General features: G+C 53.3%; 2 protein-coding genes across 6 annotated transcripts; one reads left to right on the top strand and one right to left on the bottom strand.

Moving 5' to 3' along the window:
• The first annotated feature begins 1,913 nt into the window (after window positions 1-1,913).
• On the top strand, window positions 1,914-6,155 carry RNASEH2C (ribonuclease H2 subunit C). The gene is made up of 5 exons (XM_029208931.1): window positions 1,914-2,125; window positions 2,315-2,511; window positions 2,592-2,711; window positions 3,037-3,173; window positions 5,450-6,155. Exons 1-4 carry the CDS (start codon window positions 1,954-1,956, stop codon window positions 3,061-3,063), a joined length of 516 nt encoding a protein of 171 aa, XP_029064764.1. The 5' UTR covers window positions 1,914-1,953; the 3' UTR covers window positions 3,064-3,173; window positions 5,450-6,155.
• KAT5 (lysine acetyltransferase 5) lies at window positions 3,235-10,817 on the bottom strand. 5 transcript variants are annotated; one of them, XM_029208928.1, is made up of 14 exons: window positions 10,540-10,817; window positions 10,374-10,440; window positions 9,981-10,049; window positions 9,758-9,894; window positions 9,312-9,467; window positions 9,148-9,222; window positions 8,964-9,038; window positions 8,365-8,613; window positions 8,202-8,291; window positions 6,340-6,480; window positions 6,166-6,259; window positions 4,107-4,266; window positions 3,891-3,972; window positions 3,235-3,797 (listed from the first exon to the last, which is right to left on the bottom strand). In XM_029208928.1, exons 1-14 carry the CDS (start codon window positions 10,549-10,551, stop codon window positions 3,663-3,665), a joined length of 1,542 nt encoding a protein of 513 aa, XP_029064761.1. In that variant the 5' UTR covers window positions 10,552-10,817; the 3' UTR covers window positions 3,235-3,662. The 5 variants fall into 5 exon arrangements, with proteins under 5 accessions (XP_029064761.1, XP_029064763.1, XP_029064762.1 ...); XM_029208927.1 differs by having other exon boundaries at window positions 3,626-3,797; window positions 9,312-9,494; window positions 10,540-10,797; XM_029208930.1 differs by lacking the exon at window positions 9,312-9,467.
• Window positions 10,818-13,112: the final 2,295 nt, after the last annotated feature.

Genomic DNA, 13,112 nt, shown 5'->3' with positions numbered 1-13,112 from the left:
CTTGCCAGTTCAGGGGACACGGGTTCTAAGCCCTGGTCTGGGAGGATCCCACATGCCGCGGAGCAACTGGGCCCGTGAGCCACAATTACTGAGCCTGCGCGTCTGGAGCCTGTGCTCCGCAACAAGAGAGGCCGCGACAGTGAGAGGCACGCGCACCGCGATGAAGAGTGGCCCCCGCTCATCGCAACTATAGAAAGCCCTCGCACAGAAACGAAGACCCAGTACAGCCATAAATAAGAATCAATAGCTTTCCTGAAAACTATGGCCTACAGGCCAAATCCAGTCCACTTTTTTTTTTTTTTCAGCCCACTGTGTTTTTGCAAATAAAGTTATATTGGAACACAGCCATGCTTATTTATTTACATATTGTCTATGTTTTTTGTTTGTTTGTTTTTTGTTTTTTTTTTTTGCAGTATGCGGGCCTCTCACTGTTGTGGCCTCTCCCGCTGCGGAGCACAGGCTCCGGACACACAGGCTCGGCGGCCATGGCTCACGGGCCCAGCCACTCCGCGGCATGTGGGATCTTCCCGGACCGGGGCACGAACCCGTGTCCCCTGGCATCGGCAGGCAGACTCTAAACCACTGTGCCACCAGGGAAGCCCTCTATGGCTACAATGACAAAGCTGAGTACTTGTGTCAGAGAACAAATGTGAGGTTCACCAACCTCTGCTATAGATAAATAATAATCAGAATGTAAAAGGAAAAACAGAAAAAAAGGACCTTGTTTGTAATAGAAACAATATAAGCTATCTAGGAATAAACTTTAAAATATGTATAAAAGAAGAAAACCTCACAACCGTACGGATAAGACATAAAAGGAGACATAAATAAATGGTATTATGTATCTTATGATTGGTAGAAAATGAAAGCAAAATTCTATTCAATCTGTCAATACCCTCCAGCCAAAGACCACCAGGCACACATCTGTAGTTATTAGTTTTGCAGTGTGGGGTATCTCAGTAAGAAGGGATTAGGAAGGATTTCTAGGATTTGGGCTTGTGTTGGGGATATGAGGGAGGGTTTAAAGAAGTAGGACTTTTCTCTGGATTGGATGCTGTCAGCAAGTGGGAGTATTTCTATGATGGGATATGTTAACAGATCTTAACTATACGGAGGCTAAAGCTGCAATTGGTAAAGTAGCAACAGAAACATATTATCCAAGATAGAGGGATTTTCATTATTTTTGTGTGTTGGACAATATTTGTGTCTTTGTCAGTGTTCACATGATTACAGAATGATCTTGTTTTTGTTTTGATCCTTCACATCACAGAGTGACCTTGTCTGATGTCTATGTTCTGTGAAATTGTTCATGTTCAACAGAACACCAAGGCCAGCTCCTGGATGTCCGAGGATGCTTTTCTCTTTCTCAAATCTATAAATTAAATGCAATTTTAATGTTAATTACCAGTTATGTATGGGTTCGTTTTATGAGAGTACTTGCCAAAATCTATTTAAGTTGGGTATCAGGACAAATAAACATTAAAGAAGAGTTAAGAAATCAAAAGGGAAAGTACTGCGAAAGCTAGACATGAAACGAAAAGGCTTATATATTTAACTACAAAAAACAAAAGTCTTCTCTGTAATAAAAATGACCAATACAGAAGTTTGTAAGACAAACTCGGGTAAAGTATCTTCAACACATTTGAGGAAGGGTTGATATCCCTAGTTAAACACACACACAAGACAAAACAAAACACTCTCTACCAGTCAATATATAAAAAGTGAACTCTTAGGGATCGTGTTGATGTTTTACAATAAAAATATACTATTGGAAAAAAATTTTCAAGAAAAAAATCTGGGGCTCGAACACAGGCGGTATTGCAGAGGAGCGTCAGAGAATTCTACGCTTCCCAGGAGGCTCTGCGCTGACTGCCCCAGGCCTCCCGACAGGCTCCGCGCGCTTTACGCGCCAGCTTTGGCCTTAGCCTGCGAGCAACGGCGTCGCGACGGACAATGGAAAGCAGCGACGGAGAAGCCGTCGACAAGCGCCGCGTCCACCTGCGCCCTGTTACGCTGCGCGATCCCGCCCTCATCTTGCTGCACCTTATGCCCTGCGAGGTTCTGGTTAACCGGCCCGCCCCCGTGGGGCTCTTCTTCACCCCGGCCATCCGCCAGGGTCCCGACGGTGAGCGCTCTCGGCTGGACTACGACTCCCGGCAGCCCCCGCGCCGGCGCCGCGCTCTCCTCCGCGAGGAGCGGCGCGAGGGCTCCCGGGGATCGTGGTCCGCCGAAGGTGGCGGGAGGGCGGCTACCGGCCTTGCTCCGGTAGGCCTGGATCAGACCCTCACTGGGGCCCTTCGCCTGCCTCCTCCAGGACTGGAAGTGTCGTTCCGGGGCCGCAGTCTACGCGGCGAGGAGGTGGTGGTGCCGCCCGGCCTCGTGGGATATGTGATGACAGAAGAGAAGGGAGAGGTGTTGCTGGGGAAGCAGGACTTCTCGGAGGGTTTGGAGGATGACGAGCAAGAGGAGCGGGAACTGGTGGAGCCCCCGGAGGCGCTGGAGCGCGACTTCGTGAGCACGGGGGTATAGGGTTGCAAGGGAGCGCGGGTGGGAGCGGCGGCCTCGATGCTGAGCCGGGGCCCCTTCCCCAGGACCGCTTTATTGGAGCCACAGCCAGTTTCAGCAGCTTCACCCTGTGGGGCCTGGAGACTATCCCCGGTCCCGATGCCAAAGTGCGTGGGGCCCTGACCTGGCCCAGCCTCGCTGCAGCGGTGAGTACATGGATGGGCCCCCTCCCTCCCAGACCCCATCCAACCCCCCACCCCCCCACCCCTTCAAGGTGGTTTCCTAAGTGTTCCAGAATCTTGTCCCTGAGTGAATCTGGGGGCTTCGGGGCTGGGGAGAACAATGGGGCAGATGGAACCTGGGTCTGACTGGAGGATTAGACTGGGTAGGGGCAGCATGGCTTACCCACCACTCTTCTCTGGCCTTCTAGAAGGGCTATGATTTTGAGCAGCTGGGTCTCTCCCCTGAGGATCTGGGCCACCCAGTCACTATACTGCAGAAATCCAATAGTAGAGGTGATTCCTGTTGCAGATTCACGCACAGGTACCCGAGGACTGAGAACCAGAGCTTGAAACTGAAAGCCACCGATCCCTTCACCCCAGTAAACCCTTCTTCACTTTGGAGCCTGATTCCATCACCCCAATAAAGGAGCTCTTCACAGAACACCTGTAAGTTCGCCAGCACCTTGGATCCAGCACTGCCCATTTTCCCACAAGGACCTTTCACAGCTCTGACCTATAGAAACAGTTTATTGCCGGGGGCAGTGGGGCAAGAGAGGCCAGAATTCTGCAGCCAGTTCCCACCCCACCCCACCCCACCCCAGCTCCTACTTTACAAAAGAAATTTGTACAGCCACCAGTCCTCTATACAAGCCACCCGCACCCCCCATCTCACTGTACACAGCTGCCTGGCTCCCTCTGGTCCCTGGTTCACAGCAGGCCTGGGCCTGCGGCCAGCCGACCTTGGAGTTGACCTGAGCCCTGAGCTCGCCCTGGTGCTAGGCGCCAGCAGGCCTTTACCAGGCCTGTCCTCTCCTTGTGGAGTTGTCCTCTGCCCTCTCTCCCTTGGCGCGCCTCTTGGAGACCCCAGTGGGGGAGGGATGGGCCGTCAGCCCCAGTTCTGCTGGCTTTGCTGGCACTGCCACGGGCAGTGCCTGGTCACCATTTTCCCCTCTTGCTCCAGTCCTTGGGAGTGAAGTGCAGACACTTGGAGTCGATCCGAAGAAGCCGCTTGAGCATAGCCCGTTCGTGCCCATCCACGATGTCCTCCGACAGTGTGAGGATATACTGGCCCTGGACAGGAGACGGGGCCAGGCAGGTCAGCCCACGTGGGGCCTGCTCTCTGCACCCCTACACACACCTGTCTCCCCCTGCCTGCCTCCCTACCTTGTAGTAGTTGATGAGGTTGAGGTACTGTAGAGTGGAGATGACATCCTCCTTCTTGATGCTGGTAATTTCACTGATCTCACTGTGGGAGGGCAAAGATCAGGTCCCCTGGGGGCCTACATCTCCACCCCAGGCCCCCAGTAGCCCGAAGAGTGAGAAAGCCCGGGAACAGACAGGTCATGCCATGCACCCCCGGGCAGGCAGGGCCAGGCTCACTTGATGGTGATCTGCGGCCTCTCCCCGCTCTCTGACTTCAGCCCCATCAAGATCTCCAGAATGGTCTGGGACCAGTAGCTTCGGTAGGATAGGAGGCCAAGATCCGAGAGGGGCTTCTCAGGGGTCCCCGTTTTCCCTTCCACTTTGGAGAGTTCATAGCCTAAAGCAATGGAGCAGGAGGGGGTGGGTAAGCAATCACAGCGTTATGCGACCATCGTTTAGGAATGCAGGTTGCAGAGGTAGACTGCATGGCTTCCATCCTGGGCCTGCCATGTGGTAGTTCTGTGCCTCAGTTTCCTTGTAAAGGACTAGTGAGCGTACTGTTCACCTGTGTGCTGAGGGCACTGAGAGAAGTAGCTACAATCAACTAGAAGCCAGTGAGGGCTTACAGGTGGGATGCGGGGAGTGCAGAGAAAATGGTTTGTGGAAAGTAAGTGCCTCCAACTTGCCTCAGTCATACCAGACTCTCTGCGCCTGGATATGTGAGGAGAGAAGAGGGGAAGACCCCACCTCTGGTCCAGGCCTGAGGATGCTTGCGTTCTCAGTCAAATCAGTTCCTCGGCTGTGACTTGAGACGCATCAGCGGCTCTAAGACCAGGCTGGCCTGAACGGATGGCTGGGAGGAAGCAAGAAGGGTGCCAAAGCACTTCCCAAGTCAGAGGGAGGCCACTCCTCAGCAGTAGCTACCTCTCCAGTGGCTCTCTCCCTCCCATTCTGACTGCTGTGCCCTCCTCTACCCTGCTGACCACTGGGCACTGGCAGGCAGTTCCTGGTGAGACCCTCAGGCCATGCAAAACCCTGAGCGGTTTCACATCTCTTGGACAGTATTCATTTCCCCATCAGGGCCCTGAGATGTCTCCACTACTTCTAGAAGCCCTTCTTTATCCTCAGTCATAACGAGCCTTGTGTTGGATCGTAGCCCTTTCTCCTTTCCCCCTTGATTCATCTTTATCAGCCAGTCTGACCCTCTTGCCCAACTTCCTGTGACTTTCACCAAGCAGCCCGGTGGGGAGGACAGAGAGACTTGTGCTTTGGAGGAAGGAAGCATGGAAGAGGGAAGGGGCACACTTGAGTTCTTACTCAACTTTGGGGGGAGTGCATGCAGAGTCCTGACAGATCAACTGGAGGCCACACTTGCCTCCTCAGCTGCAGGAGCTCCCAGCCCCTCCCAGTCAACAACCGGCCCACCCTCTGGAGCTGCCTGGAATGGTGCTTCTAGTGCCCTGTCTGCTCCTGCCGGGCACAACTGAGCACATTTCCTTGGTGGCCCCGCACACATCCCATCTCCACTGAGGGCTGAGCTCCAAGGCTAGACTGACTTTCAGCAACCTTCTGCTCTTCAGGCAGGTTTCCCGAGGATGTGACCACATCTTGGCATCTTTCTATACCAATAAAATTTCTCAGAACATGTCAGTGATCAAGTCAAGCCTCCAAGTCTTCACCAGACAGCTAAGCCTCCCTCATCTCCCGGGTCAGAGCTTGGTTATCCCAAGGGTGCAGTGAGTGGTGAGTTGAATGGAATGACGGTAAGAGGCTGGGAAGCAAGAGGGGGCCTTGGGGGCTAATGAAGAGTTCATGTCTGATGAGGGGCAGAGGCCAGATCCCTGTGAGTCACGTTTGACGTGACACCTGCTGTCCCCAAGGCTCAGAGAACAAGTAGGGAAATAAACCACAGGTCCTTGCCCAGGAACGTGTATAACCACACAGGACCAGACAGCTGAGCAGGAGTGGCTCACTCGGCTTCTGCCCGTGCCCTGGGCAGGAGCAGACAAGTCAGATTTGGGAAAAGTTGAGTGGTACTTAGAACCCTGGCCGAGGAACTATGAGGGGCTGAAAACCTAGTCCAGATGAACAGGGCAGTCACCCCAGTATGGAGAGAACCTTGGGAGGGTCTCATCTTTATTTCTAGCCAGTTCCCCTGGTGACTGGACTGCACAGCCAGGGCTGAGAACACAGCAACCCGACATGTCTGTGTGCAGCATCTGTGCGTGAGACAGCGATGGGGCCTGGGCCGCCCAGGACCTGCCCCCAGCCCCCGGCCAGCAGCACAGGTACTCACTGAACTCGATCAACAGCTTGCCGTAGCCCCGGCGCTGGTAGGGAGGCAGGGTCAGGATGCAGGCCACGTTGTAGTCTTCTGTGGATTCCTTTTCCTGGAAAAGAGGGGCAGGTGAGTGTGAGGGAAGGGACCTAGCTCAGGGCAGGACTGAGGACAGCCTGGAAGAGCACTCACCTTGGAGAAGTAGCCCACGATGTGGAAGCCCTTGCAGTCATACTCCGTCATGACGTAGAAGAGGAAAGGGTCTGTGTCATAGTACAGCGTCTTGTGGTCGAGGAAACACTTAGCCAGAAGACACAGGTTCTGGGAATAACTCTGCAAACGAAAAGGTCTGTCACCACCCTGGGTACCCAGCCTTGAGCATGGCCGTTGGGCCAGGGTCAGCCTGAAGCTTCTTTGTCCCCCAGGCTGATAGGTGAGGAACCTTCCTCCCTGGGGCCTGACCCAGTCCATTGGTCAGTGTGTCCGGCGCACGGGCCATTCTTAGTGTCCAGGAGCCCACGTTTCAGCTGTGTGATGGTGTTCAAGCACCCGCCCCCCGGTGAGCTGGGCAGGTCTACTCGTGCTCTCCATACCCCATCTAACTCTGGCCTGGAAGCCTCTACTGCCCTCTGCCACAGTTACCAGTCAACAAACTGATGTGTCCCCGCAAAGAAAGACTGACCAAGGATTATGAGAAAAGCTCTGCCTGTGTGACAGTCTTAGGAAACTGGTTGTCAAAAAAACAACACTCTGCAACCCCCAGTCACGTCTCTTGAGAACTGATCTGCTCTTCTACAACAGGGGTAAAGAATTCCGGAATTTGACAAAATAACTGCCTCAAGGGCTGCCCCAGCAAAATTATTAATCTTGCTACTTTACTTCTATTCTCACAACTTTCCTGCATTTCAGATTTGGCTTTTTAAGCACCTGCTGGACACGGCCATTTGGATACCCAAGCCCACACACTTAACACAGTTAACAGTGGTTAAAGCAGCATCTTCCTCTCAAGTCCCCCCAGCACCCAAGCAAGAGCTGTCCCCTGGCAGTCTAGGTGACTGCCTCTCCCTCCCCGCCCTCCAGGCCCCAAGAATGGAGGCATTTCACTTTTAAAGTCCCTCCAGGTTATGCCCTTCTTCCTCCCCACAGCCAGACTAAGGCAGGTTTGAAGCCCCAAACCTGTAGTGTCCCCACTTCCCAGCTGACCTCAATCCCACCACCTGAGCTCTGTCCCATGTAAGACAGCCTTGCCTCATCCTGTCTGCCTTCCAGCCAGAAGAAAGGATCTTCGCCTTTTACACTGTCTCTGCACATTTTTTTGCATTTCACAGATAACGCATTTTTTTTACAAATTGAAGGTTTGTGGCAACCCTGCATTGAGTCTATCACTGCCATTTTTCCAAAAGCATGTGCTCACTTCATATCTGTGTCACATTTTTATAATTCTTGCAATAATATTACAAACTTTTTCCTTATTATATTTGTTATGGTGACCCGTGATTCTCAATGTTACCACTGCAATTGTTTTTTTAGACACAATGCTACTGCGCGCTTAACGGACTACAGCACAGCATACATGTACCTTTGATATGCTCAGGGAAGCCAAAAATATTGTGTGACCGCTTTATTTCGATGTTCACCTGATTGTGGTGGTCTGAAACTGAACCCGCAGTATCTCTGGAGTCAGCATCCATTCCTGCCCTTCAGAACCCACTGCCTGTGTCATGGCTCAAAGGTTACCTCCTCTGTGAAGCTTTGCTGTCCACCTCTTCTGGATCCTGATAACCCACCCTTTGTGTTTCATGACACGTATCACACTGGGATCTATGCAGCCATTAGCATGTCTGTTTTCCCCTGTGAGCTCTCAGCAGAGATTTTGTCCAATTCACCTTGTACAATATCTCCCACCACCTGCCCTACAGCAGGAATGCAGTAAATGGGGTGAACAGATCTGTTAGCCACAATGGTCAGTGTTTTCCTGAGCTGAAAGAAGCTGCTCACTCGACTCCCTCAGACTCCCGGCGACAAGGACTCCCCACTGCCCCTCAGCCACTGACCTTGTTCTTACGTCCATCGATCTCAAAGAAGGAGATGGTGCCCTTTCGGTAAATCTCGTTGCCTGGAGGATGTCGCAGGTCACACTTGGTCTGAGGAAGAGAGGAGAATTAGGGGCAGGGGTGGGGGGTTGCTAGGAGGATGGCCTCCTGGGACCCCTCATACCAAGTGACGCTGCAGACACTTGAGGCTTCGGCCATACTTGAGGCAGAACTCGCAGAGGTAGAGGACGGGCAGCGTGGTGAGCTCCTGTGGGTATGGAGAGAAGTACCAGGGCTTGAGGCGGTGCCGGCCCAGCTCGATGCACTCGATGTTCTTCATCCGGGTGACAATGTCGTCGTGGCTCCGGTCAGACACCAGGCTCCCAGTCATGCGAGGAGCTGACGGTATTCCATCTGAGCTGTCCTGCGAGTCCTGCCCAAGGCCGGTGGAAGACACCAGGTTACAGGAGACAATTCAAGCAGGGCACTTTACAGCTCACAGCCTTTCCACAGGTTTCCTTGTTCAAACCTAACAGCAAACCTATTGGGGGAGGTACTAAAATCCCCACTTTCCAGTTAAAGAAACCAAGACTTGGAAAGTTTTCATTTGGAATGTAGAAAAAATCACCCAATGCCTGATCTGAACCAGCTCCACCTCACTCCCAGTCCCACCAACGCCATCTCTGCTCAGCACCCCTTGTTCATTTTTAAACTAGTCACTAAAGTCTCCGCCCTGCCTATGTCCCCTCCTTTTCACCCAGCTTCCCTCTTCCTCAGACCTACCTCATCAGTGCCCAAGCAATTCGATTTTCGCTTCCGCCCTGGCTGAGCTGCCACTGCCCTACGGGCTGATCCATTCTGCAGATGAGAAAGTAGGAATAGAAAACATAGCTGTGAAATGAGCCCAAAAGGGGCTACCAGAGGTTAGAAGAAGGGGAGGGAAGAAGAGATGGTTTGGGGGATTCACCTGGGGAAAAACTGAGGCTGGGGCTGTCTCGCTGGGCACTGGGGTCGCTGGTGAAACCACCTCCACCTTCCGTTTCTGCAGAAAGAAACCAGGACAGGTGGGTCAGAAGGTAGAGAAGGTGGGACCTGAGAGGAAAGCAAGGTCCCTGGAATTGCTGAGGGTACCGTTGAGCGGTGGTTGGGCTGCAGGCAGGAGCTGGAGGAGAGCGGCTGGTCGGGCTCGCCGCCGGGAATGGCCTCCCGCTCCTTGGGCAGGTTGAAGCGGAGTGTGATCTGGACCGGGATTGGCAAGGTCTTCCCGCTGGCCTGGGCGGAGGCCGGCTGTAGAGATAGGTCCAGGGTCTTCCTCTGGGGCGGGGTTGGTGGTGGGATCAGGAAGGGGAGTAGGGCCGCCTCAGCATGGAGTGATCAAACCCCACCCTCTGCCCTTTCAAGGACACAGGAACAGCCACTGGACTCTGGAAGCTACATCTGCAATTTGGCCCCCATCCTTCACAAGCTGAAGCCAGGGTGGGAGGGCACAGCCTCCAGCCCATCCAGGAGCCACTGAGGCCAAGAGATTTGAAAAGTAGGAGGCAGGAGAGAGGAGGTGAAGCAGGGGACCTACTCACCACCTCTCTCTCTGGAGAGCCGGGGCGGGACCCAGGAAGTCCGTTCTTGGTGGGGGTCTTGGCCTCTTTCTTGGGGAACTGGATCTTCTTTAGGTCCAGCCGCTCGTGGGTCACCCATTCATCCAGGCGTTTGTTGACTGCAGCAGTGGGGATGGCTCAGGAAGGAGTGCCAGAGGCTGCCCCGCAACCCTGCGGCCCCACCTCATCCCGGCCCAGAACTCACAGTCAATGTAATGGACGTAGAAAAGCTTCCGGCCACTGATGTCCTTCACACTCAGTATCTCAGCCAGGGCTGTGGGACAGCAGAGGCAAGGGCCTTAGACAGACCAGGCCATGAGGCTCCACCCTCCTACGACCTGAACTCCACAACGAGGCCCGATTCCTAAGCCCCAGCACTTGGAACTGCTCGCTCAAGCCCCCGTTAGTCACCAAGTGCCATCCCCTCTCCAAGCCCTGCCCGGTCCCTCACAAACGGCTAAAAGCCACGCCCCTCCCGAGTATCTGCGCCCCGCCCGCTCCAGGATTCTAGAAGCCCCCCCCCCCCCCCCGGGGTCGGTTGGCTCTTCCCCCCCCCCCCCCCCCCCGTTCCTTAGCCCCGCCCCCCGACGTCACTCACGCCACTCATCTTCGTTGTCTTGGTTCCGCCGCAGCACGGGCAGGCGGCAGCCCTCGATTATCTCCCCCTGGGGAGACAGCGCGGCGCCAGGGTCGGCTACTGGGGGGCCTCGGGCTCTACCCACCTCCCCTGGCTCCCTCCGCCCCGCCCCGGGCACCGGACTCACCACCTCCGCCATCTTCCCTCCCTCCACTGCCACTTCCGGCCCCTCTGGGAGACGTCACTTCCGGGACTGAACACGTTGTAGGCCCGGGCCTCCCCGAAGCGGCTTTACGAGAGGACACTTGCGAGACATCGCCGCCCAGCTTGCTGACGGAGCCGGCCCGTTTGGCTGCTGGGGGAATGGTGTGTTTTAAATCTCAGGCCAGGTCCTGGGTGGAATCCCCACAACGTGCACAACGATTGGAGGAAAACTGAGTCCGTCACGTGACGCTCACTGGGTGCGACGCCGGTCACGTGGGACTGGTGTTAGTGCTTTGAGGGAGGCCGGGCTGGGGCGTCTCCTACTGGCGTAACGATGCGTCGCGGGGAGTGAACTGCGCGTGCTCGGCCGGGAGTTGGGGGGCGGGTCTGGAGAAGTGGCCGGGACTTGAAAGACTCAACGCGTCGCTAAGTTGTGGACTTCATTCCTTAGGGCTGGGAGTCACGGAAGATTTATGGGTTTGTTGTTTTGTATAATAGGTTGCTAATTATAAGAGTAATTACAACATTTTTCATTTATACATTCAACAAGTGCTTAGTTACCGCCTACCATGTGCCAGGCCCTATTCCAGGAGCCTGGAATACATCAGTGAATAAAATAATCTCCTCCTCCTGGAGCTTGCATTCTTGGAGGTTGGGAAGAAAAAAAGAGGAGTATAGATAACAAACAGTAAATATATTTTAAAAATAAATTATCTAGTCTATTAAAGAGTGATGGGCTTCCCTGATGGCGCAGTGGTTGGGAGTCCGCCTGCCGATGCAGGGGACGCGGGTTCGTGCCCCGGTCCGGGAGGATCCCACATTCCGCGGAGCGGCTGGGCCTGCGCGTCGGAAACTAAAAAAAAAAAAAAAAAAAAAAACCCTGCAAGGTGAAGGAAATGGGCAGGTAGGCAAACTGTGGCGTGCAGGCCAAATCCAACCCTCTGCTAGTTTTCCTACAGCCAGTGGGCTAAGAATGGTTTTTTATATTTTTTAAAGCTTGGGGAAATATCAAAAGAATATTTTATGACACATGAAAATTATGAAATTCAAATTTCAGGGTCTGTAAACAATGTTTTGTTGGAGCATAGCCACACTCATTCATTGACGTTTTGTCTATGACTCCATCCACATTAAAACTGAATAATTGGAACTTCCCTGGTGGCGCAGTGGTTAAGAAGCCGCCTGTCAACGCAGGGGACATGGGTTCCAGCCCTGGTCCGGGAGGGTCCCACGTGCCTCGGAACAACTAAGCCCGTGCGCCACAACTACTGAGCCTGCACTCTAGAGCCCACGCACCTAGAGCCCGTGATCTGCAACAAGAGAAGCCACCGCAATGAGAAGGCTGCGCGTAGCCCCCACTTGCCGCAACTAGAGAAAGCCTGCGTGCAGCAACGAAGACCATAAATAACCATATGGTCCATAATAACCATATGGAACCATAAAAAAACAAACAAATAAATAAAATGGATAACTGGGACTCCCCTGGTGGTCCAGTGGTAAAGAATCTGCCTCACAATGCAGGGGATGCGGGTTCGATTGCTGGTCAGGGAACAAAGATCCCACGTGCTGTGGGGAAACTAAGCCCTCATGCCACAACTACTGAGTTTGCGTGCCTCAACTAGAGCCTGCGAGCTGCAAACAAGAGTCCATGTGCTCTGGAACCTGCGCACGACAACTAGAGAAGAGAAAAAAACCCTGCATGCCACAACTAGAGAGAAGCCTGTGCACCGCAAGGAAAGATCCTGCATGCCGCAATGCGGCCAAATAAATAAATAAATATTTTTAAAAAAGAAGAAGGAAGGAACATGGACTTCTGTTTTCCAAATGTATGTGCTATGTTTGTGCTTAAAAGATCCAGATCCATCAAAATGCTGGCTGAATTCAAGGTGGGAGTAAACAAGCATTTCCTCTAAACTGCACTAATGATGTGTCCGTGACCTTGCGGGCTGAAGATGTTTCTTCTGGGTAAGAGCTCTCGGGCTGGTGTGTTTTTCAGCGCAGGGTTGTCATTGCAGGTGGGCTGTGACCAGGCCCATGACCTTTGTGGAACATTCCCTGTCACAGTGTCGTGGAAGCAATAACTGGTTCCCAGGAAAGACCCCGAGCCAGGAAAGGGGCCGGAAGCTGAGCCCCGCTGGGCTCAACAGCTCACTCATTTGGGAAAACGGACTTGTGCTCTCCTTTATATCTCAGGGGATCTAAAGGAAAACAAGTACCCAAGACAAAAGTCAAATATTCAGAATGACACCTTTTCGGCCCAGTGAAGGCTTAAAAAAAAAACAATTCAAGAACACAATTCATTTTCATCATCTCTGGTTTTCAGAGAGGACTTTCTAAAAAGTGTATTTGCTGTACCCATTAAAATCATTTTCTACAAACGGTTACCATGAGCGGCACTTTCTGGGGTGGGACAGGTGAATGCTGTTGTGGGGATGTGGGGGGAACAAGGGTAGCAGGGGCCTGTCATAGAAGGGGGTCGTGGCTGTGGGAGAGAAGGTTCCATAGCGTAAGGCTCATCCTACCAGCCGAGGGGACTTCTATTCTAAGAGAAGTGCA

Source organism: Monodon monoceros, unplaced genomic scaffold (assembly GCF_005190385.1).
Source record: "Monodon monoceros isolate NGI ecotype Baffin Bay Population unplaced genomic scaffold, NGI_Narwhal_1 Super_Scaffold_7, whole genome shotgun sequence".
NCBI lineage: Eukaryota > Metazoa > Chordata > Mammalia > Artiodactyla > Monodontidae > Monodon > Monodon monoceros.
This window is presented reverse-complemented; position numbering and strand designations above follow the sequence as displayed.